General features: G+C 34.8%; 1 protein-coding gene across 1 annotated transcript in view; it reads left to right on the plus strand.

Moving 5' to 3' along the window:
* Positions 1 to 6,294: 6,294 nt before the first annotated feature.
* LOC134687992 (uncharacterized) overlaps positions 6,295 to 17,363 on the plus strand; it is a 119,591-nt gene continuing 108,522 nt past the window's right edge. The window contains exons 1-4 of the mRNA XM_063548458.1: positions 6,295 to 6,371; positions 8,503 to 8,757; positions 9,590 to 10,036; positions 10,443 to 10,673. Coding sequence (XP_063404528.1) covers positions 6,365 to 6,371; positions 8,503 to 8,757; positions 9,590 to 10,036; positions 10,443 to 10,673 — 940 coding nt within the window. The 5' untranslated portion in view covers positions 6,295 to 6,364. The remainder of the gene's footprint in view (positions 6,372 to 8,502; positions 8,758 to 9,589; positions 10,037 to 10,442; positions 10,674 to 17,363) is intronic.

The raw sequence follows: 17,363 nt of genomic DNA on the forward strand, positions 1-17,363 counted from the left end.
TTAAAGGCCGTACGGTTGCCTATAATTGAATACGTCCACTTCATTTGAACTTTGGAGGATAGTTGTCTTATTGGCAATCATACCACATCTCTTTGTTTTTAAAAAAAAAAAAATTTTAGATGTGTACTGGTGGATAATTTATCTTTAAATCTTTATAGCTTGCTGTTCGGTGTGAAACTAAGCTCCGTGTTGAAATAAAATGACAAAGCAATTTTATAAACAGCAGTTTATTTTCAATTTATACAAGAATACTGTTGTATTTAGAGATATATGTTAGTTTCGATTATTTAAGTCATCAACAAGTTTCTTTATTTTATATCATCATGGTAAAATGTGTCTTGAAAGGTGTTAACTTTCTAATGTATTGTGGGCACACATTATTCGTATATTTAGTTTTAGGAAATTAAAAACAGAAACTTAGTTTTGATGAAAGATCTATTATCTGATTTTAACTTGCCGTATCAAGTTGTCGAACTCAGTGGTGTATTCTATATACTGTTTTATGCACTGTTAAATCGCGACGAAATAGAATTGTTTTCCTTTAAGATTGTGTATTGAAATCGTGATAAAAATAGCATTAAAAAGGTTATACAAGTATTGTTACGAAAAAGAGCCAAAAGGACCAATTAAAATGCAACTATAGTCAGTGGGGGAGTTGTCTCATAGACAATATGCAATAATACAGCTACTGCTGAACTTCTTTTTTTTTTATTACCAAATATGAATAGAAGCCATTTAATCTCATTAATAAAAAAAAAAGTGATTGTGTATTGATAAAACACTCAGCTGAACGTGCATCTTTTTAATACAATGCGTTTTAAATTACGGTTGCATCCTCATACTTTATTTAATATCGGTTATAAGCACGTGAAAACAGACACAAACAAAAACTTTGATTATAATTAAATTCAATCATAAAAACGTGAATTTAATATTATTTAGTGTTTTGTAATTCCTTCAGCCCTAACGTCGTTTACACTATATCACATGAATTATTATGTCTCAGCGTGACTGTATAAATAAGATTGTGTAACAGGCTGCTATCTGTTTACACAAACAATGTATCCTGTTGTCAAATAGAAATTGATAGAATAAAAACTTAAAATCGCCTACTTTTAAATCAAATTTGGTGCAAGTAGACAATAACCAATTTAAAAAAAACTACACCACATTAAACTATAACTTTACATCTTTCTCTTGGTCTCAACAGGTAAGGTATGTCATCAGTAAAAGTATTTTATTTATTTTTTCAAAACTGACCACTTTTCCTAAAAAGGACATTTTCTGCAAGAATAACGGCAAATGTAAGCCATTTGACATCCCTTTATGAAAAATCTAAATTTGTTGCATTGAGTTTAAACATTATTTTAAAATAATTTATATCATTAAAAAGAAGACATATTTAAGATTATGGTGATCTCAACAGTGAAGAAAAGAACTGAGAAGAAAATCGAATATCGCCTGTTAAAGATTATTTTCCATACAACTTCTATATAACGATTGTATCATGTAGGGTATCTGCATTCACGCATGCGCAATGTCGACCGCACTGATTCTTGACAATGTTCCCAATTTCTCGATTTCTCGATTTCCCGATTTCCCGATTTCCCGATTTCTCAATTTCTCGATTCCCCGATTTCTCAATTTCTTTTGATTTCGCTTTCTCGGTTGCGCAGGCATATACACAAAACGTTGGTTTTAAATGTTTAGAGCTCTGTCGACCGAGATATTAATGATATCTAGGTGTATGTTAAGAGTACACATTAAATGAAGTATATTGTAGATGGTTTTTGAATACACGTTGCATGGTCGGTTTGTTGTATCTTTGACATATTACCCATTTTCATTCTCAATTTTATTCTATTTATTTGTTGACTTTTTTCATTCACATAATAATCTTTTTCTATGTATCTTCCATACAACTTGAAAATGTGTCATTTTTTTTTACAGCCTGTAGCTCAGGAACAAGCTCGGTGGTCTATCATATTCTGTCATATTTTTGAACGTATCACACTGTGAGTTACATCTTTTGAAAGTTTTATTTTTTTTTCCAATTTTCGCTACCATACTTCCTTTAAAGTATAATGTAAAATTTCAATATTAATAATATCGGAATATGGTCCGTGTAACACGGACCGAATATCTTTTATTCCATCAACAATTTAACATACGTTTTATAATATAGGATAATGCTCTATGTGAACCGACTAAAAGACCTTTCTGTAAAAATGTCAAGCTCTAAATGCTCCAAAGTCGTCCAATTTTTTTTTAAGCAAATGCAATGTACATAAAAAAAATATTGAATTATTTGAAATTTCGGATAATCAAGTACTTTTGGTCGTATACTAGTAACTAACATGCCCTTGAAAAATTTCTTTGGTGAATATATAATTTGGGGAAATGCTTCAAAAATTTGAAAATCAAAATCGTTAAGTGTTCAAGGGATTCTGGTCGGAATGCCAAGAGAACAAGTGGGAGATTTTAATCTTTTATGTGTTTCCCTCATGTGAACAATCTTCTCTATAAAACACCTGTAATTGAATTTTAAACGAATTTTGGTAATTTTATATTGTAATTTAAGGTAGATCATAGGTAAAAGTTTCCCTGAGATAGAATTTTGTTAAACTTTTTCAAAATGAAGATTTGACTATGCTGTTTTCAAAAATACAATAAAAAAGTTCTATTTTTCAAGCTATGAATCGTTGAAAATTGCATAAATTTGCTTAGAATGATCATGAAAAAAACACATGTTTGTGCATATGAAGAAATTTGATCAAATCTATGTGATAGAATTTTGAAATAAATTGTAAGAAGATAGGTTTCATACTATGTTTTAAGAAAATAAAAAGACAAAATGGTGTCACCGAACTTGTTTTCTTGCTACAAGTAAAAATTAAAAAAAATCCCTATCGGTCCAGTATATTTTTTCCACTAAAAGAGTTATCTCCCTTTAAATAGCTTAGTTGAAAAAATGATTCTAAAACACAAATTTTTGGTATTTGTTTTAATATTTTGGAAAATGCAATGAATAAGCAAGTTTTCTTCATATAAATAAATTTCTAACCAATAAAATTTCACATTTCAGATTTGTGCAACTTTGGTAATTAGACTGAGTGCGATAGTACAATCCAAGAAGGCGGTATACCATAAATATTCCTTAAAATACTACAGAACCGTTATAGTTTAGTTTATTAAACTAAACTTAAAGACTGAATCTGTTCATGGTTGACACTGTTCAATTGTACACATGCACAATGGAAAATAACCTGCAAAATAGGCTACGTACAGGTCGACATATTGTTGATTGAACGTTAGCATTTGTACATTTGCATTTCTTTTTCTTTTTTCATGCATGCATTCTCCTACTTAAATGAATGTCGTTAAGAAATTTGATATATCAGCTATGCAAATTACGATAAATTACTCCAAATTGTGCCAAAAGCTTCATTCCTCGTCTATTTTTTCTATCAGTGCATCAAGCATTTTTCAAGAAAGTAACCTATATATACAAATAAGATATGTTTAATTAAACTAGAAAAGAACATCTAATAATTGCTTTTGGCTTTTAGCTGGGAACAGTATATCTATGTCAATATATATGATCCTGCTTTCAGTGACTGCGAGTACTCTCAAAACGTATTTTCGTGTTAATTTGGCCTGTCTATACAATTTCTAATGCATTTTTGTTATTAAATATTTACTCAATAAGTATTATCTCGTCTCACTATTTTAATACCTACCACTTTTGAGTATGACGATAAATTTTAACTTCTGTTCTCGGAATATGAACAACAAATTATTTCCATACTCCATGTATACCTTATAACAAAATTATTTACCTTTTAATGTTATTTTATTGGCTGATTTTTTTCCTATGTCTCTGTTGTCTTTCTGATAGTGTTTTACATCTCATTGATCAAATTTATTCGTAAAGTGTACGTTCACTTGTTTTTGTTAATATTGTCACGGAAATACCTGTTTTGTTATTGTACACAATAGTTCCGGGGAGTGAAAAGGGTTAAAGCATGTCAATCTGTTCATTTGTTACATTTATTTCCTCCTAAATAAGGAGCACCCTTTGTTAAGTACTGAAACACCCCTTTTATTGATAATAGACTTGTTAAGTCATGTGATAAGTAAACCTTCTTGACAACCCTTAAATTGGGACTTGGACTCGTCCATTTAGGTAGTATATAAGACCGCACAGAAATCAGTTCAGTGTCGATGTATATGCCATTCTGAGCGGTTACAATTAATTCTCATATAGTGTGAATAGTGAGTATAATTTGTGCTTTGGATTAAAGTAGTGAATTCCAAGTGAAGTGTGGATTATTAATAATAGTTCTAATATTCGGAATTCTAATAATATATTCAAGGAATAAATAAGTGATAGCTATTTGACTATCTATTTGACAAGCTATTTGACTATCTATATGACAAGCTATTTGACAAGCCATTTGACTAGCCATTTGACAAGCTGTTTGACTGTGGAAATATATCGTGTTCGATTTGATACTTTATTTAGTATAGTTGGGTTAGTTGATTTGATTAGTGTCTAGTGTAAATAATTCATTTTGCCATATTGGAATATTCTGTTATTGTTATATTAAAGTGATTGTAGGATAACTTTCATTTTGCTACCTAGTGATCAATTTGACAAATAGTGCAAATTGATACTGCCATTGACTTGTTTTGTTTCATTGCGCTGTGCAGATTGACAGTGCCATTTGACTTATATTTCTTTCATTGTGTTGTACAAAGATAGATTTGAAAAGTATGTTTGTTAACTGAATTCTACCTAGCTGTGGTATAAATCGACCATTTTATAGTGCGTTTGCAAGTGTTTCTTGTGTCATAGTTCTATACATAGGTGTTTTAGTTATCATTGTTTAATATTGGAGTGACTTGCAAATAACGATTCTGATTGATATTTCAGGATATACTTAGGAAACTGTGATTTGTCTATTTAAGTACTAGACCATTTGATTGCTCGGGTTTACACGTTACAATATGTCTTTTGAATGAGTTAAACCATTGCAATTGAGATTAGATAGTGTCTCTTTCTATATCATGATGTAACACTATCGTTTCAGGTTAGGATGAAGGTTGTTGTCTTTTAAAACGTATAAACCCGTTGCATGTGTTTGCACCTGTCCTTAGTCAGGAACCTGATGTTCCATGGTTGTTGTTTGTTCATATGGTTCATAGATGTTTCTCGTATTTTTTTTATTATAGATAAGAATGTTGGTTTCTTGTTTGGATGGTTTTACGCTAATCATTTTGGAACCCTTCAAGCTTATCTTCCTGTTTAATATTAGCCAATGCTCTGTGTTGAAGGCCGTACTTTGACCTATCATAACTTCACCACATTAAAAAATAATATTGTCGAGTGTCTGGAAGGGGTTTTCAGATTAGATAAATAATGTATAGAGGAAAATAATGAAACATATAAAGAAACGAGAATAATGGGCTGCAAAAGTCAAATGATAATAGAATATTAGTGGAAAATAGGATAATTGAATATATGCAATTAGATTGCAGACATGAACGGTGTACGGAATAAAAAAAAAGCGTTTATACGGAAAAACTGAGGAGTAAAATGATCTAAAATTGTTTAAAAAAACACTGTAGAATATTTATTTTTAAAGGTAAAGATTGTTTCAATATGTTCTTACCATTTAGAGAATGCTGAAATTAATAAATCCATACCATTATTAATTATCTTCAACAAACATTTTCACGGATACTCTACATCACTGACAACAAAGACTTTCAGTAGAGAATAATAGACAATTTTTATTCAACAGACCAGAGACATGTAAATGTATTTATATGTCTCTGAACAGACACTGAAATGGAACTGATGAGTTTACAGTAGTTACAAAAATTGAAAAGGATATAGCAAATCATGAGAAAATGTCCTACTTTATGAATTTGTGAACGATATAAATTAAATTGTTACAAGAAGTCCATTGTCCTTAGACTCCTTACTAGTAATCGACTTCTGATTTGATTTAAAATCAAAAGATACGTTGTTGTGTATAATTTACCAAATAACGTAGTGGTATTAGTGGTATTCTTTATTTTGTGACGTCACTATTTTGCAAATGGTTTCCTGTCGAATACATCAAAAGAACACTTGTCTTTCGTTTGTTTATCTTAAATTGTGATATTTTAATTGTATTTGTAAGTATTCAAATGAAAATTTTGTCTTATAACAAACAAACAACCACACCAATTAATATTCATTCACCTCCTTGATATATTTTGCCCGAAAACCGCTCCGCGTTGAAGGGTCATTTGCATACAACTATTTTCATCCAAATAGTCGATTGGAAGACTCTTCTTAATCAAACATCGCATAATGAAAAGTAAATAAACCAGGATTGTGGAGTTTTAAGTTCTGAAGATAATTGCAAAAATTAATAATAATAAATGACAGTCTCGAAGATTAAATGAAATGGCCGCCATTTTTTAAAACGAATTTTGACCAAAATAAGTTTGCCGACTTCAATATTCTACACTTTTTGCAAACCATTCACACAATCAGTCTATTTGATGAAGGGTTTTCGGTCTTGCAAAAAAAAGTATTTGGTTGAGATCTATATGAATACAGAGAAATAAACATTTTTATGAAGGCGTTATGGGTTTTTGGTCAGATCTCCAGATTGGCATTAGGGACTGTCTCAAAATACTTTTTGTTCAGTTAGACAAACATATATACATGATATATATATTTTTTGCTTTCATTTGGGTAGAAAAAAAACTTAATACGAGGCAGTCATTACCAGTGAGTGGAAACGAAGTCTGTATGAATTTTTTTTTGGTAACTTTCATATTCGTTAAAAAAAAAAAGAAACAGAAATACCATAACATTTCCGATTTTGGTTCTGTTGTTAGGGACTTCACTTGTGACGTTATTTAAATTATGATGTCATGATCTATGTAAACAAAGAAAAGCAATGCATCAGGTAACGTTAATTCATATCAAAGACAAAGAATTATGAAAAATGAAATATTGGTATTGCGTTCCTTGAGTTCCTATATTTTACTAGACTACTCAAAAACTCACGAAAACGAGACTGGAAGAAGGAAGTAGATTTCTGCGTTCCCGGCAAATGCAGGAATTAAAAAAAGCGACAAATTTTTGTTCCCGATTTTTGAGATCATGAGTACAATGACAATTTTCCTGATTTTTTTAAAATTATTTTTTATTGATTTTTCTACTGTAATAGGTGACTTCGTACCGATATTAATGCTAAGTAAATTGTAATACACTTATCACTAATATTTTACGTGCACAATTTATTTCTTGGGTCAAATAATTTTACAACTTGAGAACTTGAGAAACTAATTTTGAAGTTTTTTTTTAATCTCATACATGTCATTAGTTGAAAAAATATTTCTTTTAATGGAATTTAAATATTTTTGGAACTTATCTGATATCTTGCCTGAATTGATAATTTTTTAAGCAGCGTATTATTCGCCCACTTAGGCACTAATGCCATTTGAAATTCTATGTTTGGAGTGACTCAGAACCCTATTCAAGCTCTATTTAGTCTATTATTGCTAACTTCTTCGCTTGAAATCATATATGCATGGTTCATATTTTGTGACAAAATGGATAGATGTTATCATCTATATCTACCTTTAAAGGTAAGGTATTTTCAAAATTAACAGTTTCTAATTTCTAAAAGTCTATTTCAATTTTAGTAACTGTCTTTTTAATGTGCCAAAGTTATGCCTCTTTATATATTACAAATAGAAAAATTGCTGATTTTTTTTTCATTTACATTCTCTTACTTACGTTCTGTCACAACCATGACAACAAAGTAATATGAAACTTGTTACCTCAACACTCGGATCAAGTACAAATTTGGTTAGCATCACCTGAAAGATTTACAATTCTTTAGTTATAGCCCTTTATTACTAAATTGTATTTAAGTTGGGGCATCATCCGTGTTCCATGGACACAGGGACACATTCCCCTTTTATTATCCAATTATATCATTATATTAAGAAGATTTACAAAGTATTTTAACCTAACATGTGAAGGTACATTTAACCTACATTGCATGTGGGGGCATGACATCATTATCCAACCAGTAATATAGATATTATTAATATTATCTGAATTAAGGAATAACAGTACTGTAGTTGAAGAGTTGCCACCGTCAATTGTAGATTTGACAGTCGCAAATGCAGTTTTACTGGCGACGCGTAGCGGAGACAGTAAAAAGGAGATTTGCGACCGTCAAATCAAAATTGACGGTGGCAACTCTTCAACAACAGTATTTTGTTACATCCAAATTGCATTAGAGTTAACAGTATTGACTCAAGATTTAATGGTAGAAGAGCACATGCAATTCCTGAAATATTACAAAATATTTATTTGACACATTGTGTACATGTATGAACATTGCATGTATCTATATGATAAAGATCTGACATGTATATCAGTTGTCATTGCTACATCATAAACACATGTGTCTGACAAAACAGGGTCTGGTATCATGGAAGATGAGGTTCCAGCCGAAGAGACTGTTGGACTGGACTTGGACAATAAAGATCGGACCATCACTATTACTGGTTTAAGTCTGGAGGATGCTGCAAAGATAATTCTACAAGAACAAGAAACATCAGGACATTATCAGATTCTAACTCAGGATATACCTGATGTTCCTGTATCTGAAGGACAGGCCTGTGTAACTGTTGTACAGGAAGTAACTGATGATGACATGGGAGGTAACTCAATCAGTAGACTACTGTTTTGAAAATACATACATGTACATTGTACAAGTAATTGACATTCAAAACTCCAAAATTTAATTTTTAACTAAATTTGTTTATATTTGTTTTCTTTTCAATATTTATAACCATGGTTTTAGTGTTTTTTTTACAGATGATCAATGAACTCACATGTTCCAACGAATTGCATAGTGGGTCTTATTGGGGTCTAAGCGTGACGCGGGATTGCAGATTTTTTGTAAGTGTGACACGTGAAAGTCAAACTATTGTGGCGTGAAAACGGGAAATGAGGTCTTGCGGGACCAGGGAATTGACAAAAAAATGAGAATTGCTTACATACATGTATATAGTGTAAGCGGGATACGGGAATCTGACAAAACAGTTAGCAGGATCCGGGATCAGAACCCCCCAATGAGACCCCCATGCATATTTTCTATAGATTTTTATGCAGAGATAAGCAAAACCACAAAATCAAATATCCACAAAAATGCTATCTGTGTCCACAAAAATAAATTCTGTATGTATATATATATGTCAAACTGATTTCCATATTTTTGAACTTGTCAATTAATAAGTTTTTTACTTAACCAGTGAATTTGCATGTTTTGAATACCAGTACTTTGATTCAAATTTGTTCCTATTCAAAAAAATATATCAAAAGATCAATCATCTAGTACCAACCAAAAAACTGAAATTTAATGTTTTAAAATTTAAATACATTGTTGGTACAAGTACATCTGAGATCAAACAGTTAAAATCACTACATAATTCGGTGATTTCAATCAATGACATTACAGATACATATATATCTATTTTGATAATCCTAATATTTCTATTTCAGTTTTTGATGGTAATTTAGAGCAAACAGGAGAAACAATGTATATCACACCAGATATGATAAACTCTGGTGCTATTCAAATGAGTGATGGCTCCTTATACCTGACACAAGACATTGAAGAACAAGGAGAAGTGAGGGGTGAATACAATACTATCTATATCACACCAGGGGAGCTAGAATCTGCCCAAAGACAGACCTGTCAATCAGCACCAATTGAGGAGGAGTCTAATATTATGGAGGCTGAAAATTCTGAAGTTAAAGTTGAGGATAATTGTGATCTGGTGTCAGAAGCCAATGAGGAAAAGTCTGATTTAGAGACTTTTAAAACTTTACATGTCAATGTGATTAACATGGGAGAGGATGTACCTACAGATGAACAGACCTCACAGGATTCAATAATAAACCAAAATGTTGATTCAATTGTAGAGAATTCATCAGATATCACAACTGGTAAGGTGATAAATCATTTGAAAATACATGTAAAACTCATATTTCACTTTTCTAGTTAAAACCAGTTACAAAATGCATCTTGCCTGTGAAAAAAGTTGTGGAAAATGCGACATAGATGTAGGTGTTGCTTTTCTAGAGGTCCTGTCCTTAATAGTAATTTTACAGTTCACAGTGACTTTGAATTAATAAGCCATGCATGTTGCTGTTAATCAGATTGTCTTTTTCTATATTTTCATTTTGTTGGAGTTTTTTACTTTATAAGTTGATGTAGCAGTATATATAGTCAGAGCAATATTTAGGAAGCTGAGATTATATATCGACTTGACATAAAAGTGATATATGTTATTGCAGGGATTTTTATGACTTTGTTCCAGTGTGTACTTTATATGTAATTTACTTTTTTTAGGTAAAGAAAATATGAATGAAGAGACAGAAAACCAAGTTGTAACACAGAAGTATGTAGTAGAAACTGTCAAACAAGAACCCTTAGTAACGGAGGATGTCAAGACGATTGATCTGTCTAAACCAATAGCTGTCACCGATACTACAGAGATTATCATTAAAGGGAAGAAATGTGTCTTAATGCCAAATCCTGATACAGGACAACTTTGTGCCTATCCAGTTGTTCCTCCACAATGTAAGTGTGTTGTGTAATCCTCCACAATGTAAGTGTGTTGTGTAATCCTGATATATGACAACTTTATACCTATCCAGTTGTTCCTCCACAATGTAAGTGTGTTGTGTAATCCTGATACAGGACAACTTTGTGCTTATCCAGTTGTTCCTCCACAATGTAAGTGTGTTGTGTAATCCTGATACAGGACAACTTTGTGCCTATCCAGTTGTTCCTCCACAATGTAAGTGTGTTGTGTAATCCTGATACAGTACAACTTTGTGTCTATCCAGTCGTTCCTCCACAATGTATGTGTGTTGTGTAATCCTGATACAGGACAACTTTGTGTCTATCCAGTTGTTCCTCCACAATGTAAGTGTGTTGTGTAATCCTGATACAGGACAACTTTGTGTCTATCCAGTTGTTCCTCCACAATGTAAATGTGTTGTGTAATCCTTATACAGGACAACTTTGTGCCTATCCAGTTGTTCCTCCACAATGTAAGTGTGTTGTGTAATCCTGATACAGGACAACTTTGTGCCTATCTAGTTGTTCCTCCACAATGTAAGTGTGTTGTGTAATCCTGATACAGGACAACTTTGTGCCTATCCAGTTGTTCCTCCACAATGTAAGTGTGTTGTGTAATCCTGATACAGGACAACTTTGTGCCTATCCAGTTGTTCCTCCACAATGTAAGTGTGTTGTGTAATCCTAATACAGGACAACTTTGTGCCTATCCAGTTGTTCCTCCACAATGTAAGTGTGTTGTGTAATCCTGATACAGGACAACTTTGTGCCTATCCAGTTGTTCCTCCACAATGTAAGTGTGTTGTGTAATCCTGATACAGGACAACTTTGTGCCTATCCAGTTGTTCCTCCACAATGTAAGTGTGTTGTGTAATCCTGATACAGGACAACTTTGTGCCTATCCAGTTGTTCCTCCACAATGTAAGTGTGTTGTGTAATCCTGATACAGGACAACTTTGTGCCTATCCAGTTGTTCCTCCACAATGTAAGTGTGTTGTGTAATCCTGATACAGGACAACTTTGTGCCTATCCAGTTGTTCCTCCACAATGTAAGTGTGTTGTGTAATCCTGATACAGGACAACTTTGTGCTTATCCAGTTGTTCCTCCACAATGTAAGTGTGTTGTGTAATCCTGATACAGGACAACTTTGTGCCTATCCAGTTGTTCCTCCACAATGTAAGTGTGTTGTGTAATCCTGATACAGTACAACTTTGTGTCTATCCAGTCGTTCCTCCACAATGTATGTGTGTTGTGTAATCCTGATACAGGACAACTTTGTGTCTATCCAGTTGTTCCTCCACAATGTAAGTGTGTTGTGTAATCCTGATACAGGACAACTTTGTGTCTATCCAGTTGTTCCTCCACAATGTAAATGTGTTGTGTAATCCTTATACAGGACAACTTTGTGCCTATCCAGTTGTTCCTCCACAATGTAAGTGTGTTGTGTAATCCTGATACAGGACAACTTTGTGCCTATCTAGTTGTTCCTCCACAATGTAAGTGTGTTGTGTAATCCTGATACAGGACAACTTTGTGCCTATCCAGTTGTTCCTCCACAATGTAAGTGTGTTGTGTAATCCTGATACAGGACAACTTTGTGCCTATCCAGTTGTTCCTCCACAATGTAAGTGTGTTGTGTAATCCTGATACAGGACAACTTTGTGCCTATCCAGTTGTTCCTCCACAATGTAAGTGTGTTGTGTAATCCTGATACAGGACAACTTTGTGCCTATCCAGTTGTTCCTCCACAATGTAAGTGTGTTGTGTAATCCTGATACAGGACAACTTTGTGCCTATCCAGTTGTTCCTCCACAATGTAAGTGTGTTGTGTAATCCTGATACAGGACAACTTTGTGCCTATCCAGTTGTTCCTCCACAATGTAAGTGTGTTGTGTAATCCTGATACAGGACAACTTTGTGCCTATCCAGTTGTTCCTCCACAATGTAAGTGTGTTGTGTAATCCTGATACAGGACAACTTTGTGCCTATCTAGTTGTTCCTCCACAATGTAAGTGTGTTGTGTAATCCTGATACAGGACAACTTTGTGCCTATCTAGTTGTTCCTCCACAATGTAAGTGTGTTGTGTAATCCTGATACAGGACAACTTTGTGTCTATCCAGTTGTTCCTCCACAATGTAAGTGTGTCCTATAATCCTGATACAGGATAACTTTGTGCCTATCCAGTTGTTTCTCCACAATGTAAGTGTGTTGTGTAATCCTGATACAGGATAACTTTGTGTCTATCCAGTTGTTTCTCCACAATGTTGTGTAATCCTGATACAGGACAACTTTGTGTCTACCCAGTTGTTCCTCCACAATGTAAGTGTGTTGTGTAATCCTGATACAGGACAACTTTGTGCCTATCCAGTTGTTCCTCCACAATGTAAGTGTGTTTTGTTATCCTGATACAGGACAACTTTCTGCTTATCCAGTTGTTCCTCCACAATGTAAGTGTGTTGTGTAATCCTGATACAGGACAACTTTGTGCCTATCCAGTTGTTCCTCCACAATGTAAGTGTGTTGTGTAATCCTGATACAGGACAACTTTGTGTCTATCCAGTTGTTCCTCCACAATGTAAGTGTGTTGTGTATTCCTGATACAGGACAACTTTGTTCCTATCCAGTTGTTCCTCCACAATGTAAGTGTGTTGTGTAATCCTGATACAGGACAACTTTGTGTCTATCCAGTTGTTCCTCCACAATGTAAGTGTGTTGTGTAATCCTGATACAGGACAACTTTGTGCCTATCCAGTTGTTCCTCCGCAATGTAAGTGTGTTGTGTAATTCTGATACAGGACAACTTTGTGCCTATCCAGTTGTTCCTCCGCAATGTAAGTGTGTTTTGTAATCCTGATACAGGACAATTTTGTGCTTATCCAGTTGTTCCTCCACAATGTAAGTGTGTTGTGTAATCCTGATACAGGATAACGTTGTGCCTATCCAGTTGTTCCTCCACAATGTAAGTGTGTTTTGTAATCCTGATACAGGACAACTTTGTGCCTATCCAGTTGTTCCTCCACAATGTAAGTGTGTTGTGTAATCTTGATACAGGACAACTTTGTGCTTATCCAGTTGTTCCTCCACAATGTAAGTGTGTTGTGTAATCCTGATACAGGACAACGTTGTGCCTATCCAGTTGTTCCTGCACAATGTAAGTGTGTTTTTTAATCCTGATACAGGACAACTTTGTGCTTATCCAGTTGTTCCTCCACAATGTAAGTGTGTTTTGTAAAATCCTGATACAGGACAACTTTGTGCCTATCCAGTTGTTCATCCACAATGTAAGTGTGTTGTGTAATCCTGATACAGGACAACTTTGTGTCTATCCAGTTAATCCTCCACAATGTAAGTGTGTTGTGTAATCCTGATACAGGATAACTTTGTGCTTATCCAGTTGTTCCTCCACAATGTAAGTGTGTTGTGTAATCCTGATACAGGACAACTTTGTGTCTATCCAGTTGTTCCTCCACAATGTAAGTGTGTTGTGTAATCCTGATACAGGACAACTTTGTGCTTATCCAGTTGTTCCTCCACAATGTAAGTGTGTTGTGTAATCCTGATACAGGACAACGTTGTGCCTATCCAGTTGTTCCTCCACAATGTAAGTGTGTTTTTTAATCCTGATACAGGACAACTTTGTGCTTATCCAGTTGTTCCTCCACAATGTAAGTGTGTTTTGTAAAATCCTGATACAGGACAACTTTGTGCCTATCTAGTTGTTCCTCCACAATGTAAGTGTGTTGTGTAATCCTGATACAGGACAACTTTGTGCCTATCCAGTTGTTCCTCCACAATGTAAGTGTGTTGTGTAATCCTGATACAGGACAACTTTGTGCCTATCCAGTTGTTCCTCCACAATGTAAGTGTGTTGTGTAATCCTGATACAGGACAACTTTGTGCCTATCCAGTTGTTCCTCCACAATGTAAGTGTGTTGTGTAATCCTGATACAGGACAACTTTGTGCCTATCCAGTTGTTCCTCCACAATGTAAGTGTGCTGTGTAATCCTGATACAGGACAACTTTGTGCCTATCCAGTTGTTCCTCCACAATGTAAGTGTGTTGTGTAATCCTGATACAGGACAACTTTGTGCCTATCCAGTTGTTCCTCCACAATGTAAGTGTGTTGTGTAATCCTGATACAGGACAACTTTCTGCCTATCCAGTTGTTCCTCCACAATGTAAGTGTGTTTTGTTATCCTGATACAGGACAACTTTCTGCTTATCCAGTTGTTCCTCCACAATGTAAGTGTGTTGTGTAATCCTGATACAGGACAACTTTGTGCCTATCCAGTTGTTCCTCCACAATGTAAGTGTGTTGTGTAATCCTGATACAGGACAACTTTGTGCTTATCCAGTTGTTCCTCCACAATGTAAGTGTGTTGTGTATTCCTGATACAGGACAACTTTGTGCCTATCCAGTTGTTCCTCCACAATGTAAGTGTGTTGTGTAATCCTGATACAGGACAACTTTGTGTCTATCCAGTTGTTCCTCCACAATGTAAGTGTGTTGTGTAATCCTGATACAGGACAACTTTGTGCCTATCCAGTTGTTCCTCCGCAATGTAAGTGTGTTGTGTAATTCTGATACAGGACAACTTTGTGCCTATCCAGTTGTTCCTCCGCAATGTAAGTGTGTTTTGTAATCCTGATACAGGACAATTTTGTGCTTATCCAGTTGTTCCTCCACAATGTAAGTGTGTTGTGTAATCCTGATACAGGACAACGTTGTGCCTATCCAGTTGTTCCTCCACAATGTAAGTGTGTTTTGTAATCCTGATATAGGACAACTTTGTGCCTATCCAGTTGTTCCTCCACAATGTAAGTGTGTTGTGTAATCTTGATACAGGACAACTTTGTGCTTATCCAGTTGTTCCTCCACAATGTAAGTGTGTTGTGTAATCCTGATACAGGACAACGTTGTGCCTATCCAGTTGTTCCTGCACAATGTAAGTGTGTTTTTTAATCCTGATACAGGACAACTTTGTGCTTATCCAGTTGTTCCTCCACAATGTAAGTGTGTTTTGTAAAATCCTGATACAGGACAACTTTGTGCCTATCCAGTTGTTCCTCCACAATGTAAGTGTGTTGTGTAATCCTGATACAGGACAACTTTGTGTCTATCCAGTTAATCCTCCACAATGTAAGTGTGTTGTGTAATCCTGATACAGGATAACTTTGTGCTTATCCAGTTGTTCCTCCACAATGTAAGTGTGTTGTGTAATCCTGATACAGGACAACGTTGTGCCTATCCAGTTGTTCCTCCACAATGTAAGTGTGTTTTTTAATCCTGATACAGGACAACTTTGTGCTTATCCAGTTGTTTCTCCACAATGTAAGTGTGTTTTGTAAAATCCTGATACAGGACAACTTTGTGCCTATCCAGTTGTTCCTCCACAATGTAAGTGTGTTGTGTAATCCTGATACAGGACAACTTTGTGTCTATCCAGTTGTTCCTCCACAATATAAGTGTGTTGTGTAATCCTGATACAGGACAACTTTGTGCCTACCCAGTTGTTCCTCCACAATGTATGTGTGTTGTGTAATCCTGATACAGGACAACTTTGTGCCTATCCAGTTGTTCCTCCACAATGTAAGTGTGTTGTGTAATCCTGATACAGGACAACTTTGTGTCTATCCAGTTGTTCCTCCACAATGTAAGTGTGTTGTGTAATCCTGATACAGGACAACTTTGTGTCTATCCAGTTGTTCCTCCACAATGTAAGTGTGTTGTGTAATCCTGATACAGGATAACTTTTTGCTTATCCAGTTGTTCCTCTACAATGTAAGTGTGTTGTGTAATCCTGATACAGGACAACTTTGTGTCTATCCAGTTGTTCCTCCACAATGTAAGTGTGTTGTGTAATCCTGATACAGGACAACTTTGTGTCTATCCAGTTGTTCCTCCACAATGTAAGTGTGTTGTGTAATCCTGATACAGGACAACTTTGTGTCTATCCAGTTGTTCCTCCACAATGTAAGTGTGTTGTGTAATCCTGATACAGGATAACTTTGTGCTTATCCAGTTGTTCCTCCACAATGTAAGTGTGTTGTGTAATCCTGATACAGGACAACTTTGTGTCTATCCAGTTGTTCCTCCACAATGTAAGTGTGTTGTGTAATCCTGATACAGGACAACTTTGTGTCTATCCAGTTGTTCCTCCACAATGTAAGTGTGTTGTGTAATCCTGATACAGGATAACTTTGTGCTTATCCAGTTGTTCCTCCACAATGTAAGTGTGTTGTGTAATCCTGATACAGGACAACTTTGTGTCTATCCAGTTGTTCCTCCACAATGTAAGTGTGTTGTGTAATTCTGATACAGGACAACTTTGTGCCTATCCAGTTGTTCCTCCACAATGTAAGTGTGTTGTGTAATCCTGATACAGGACAACTTTGTGCCTATCCAGTTGTTCCTCCACAATGTAAGTGTGTTGTGTAATCCTGATACAGGACAACTTTGTGTCTATCCAGTTGTTCCTCCACAATGTAAGTGTGTTGTGTAATCCTGATACAGGACAACTTTGTGTCTAATTATCCAGTCGTTCCTCCACAATGTAAGTGTGTTGTGTAATCCTGATACAGGACAACTTTGTGTCTATCCAGTCGTTCCTCCACAATGTAAGTGTGTTGTGTAATTCTGATACAGGACAACTTTGTGTCTATCCAGTTGTTCCTCCACAATGT

The sequence above is a fragment of the Mytilus trossulus genome, chromosome 10 (assembly GCF_036588685.1).
Source record: "Mytilus trossulus isolate FHL-02 chromosome 10, PNRI_Mtr1.1.1.hap1, whole genome shotgun sequence".
Taxonomy (NCBI): domain Eukaryota; kingdom Metazoa; phylum Mollusca; class Bivalvia; order Mytilida; family Mytilidae; genus Mytilus; species Mytilus trossulus.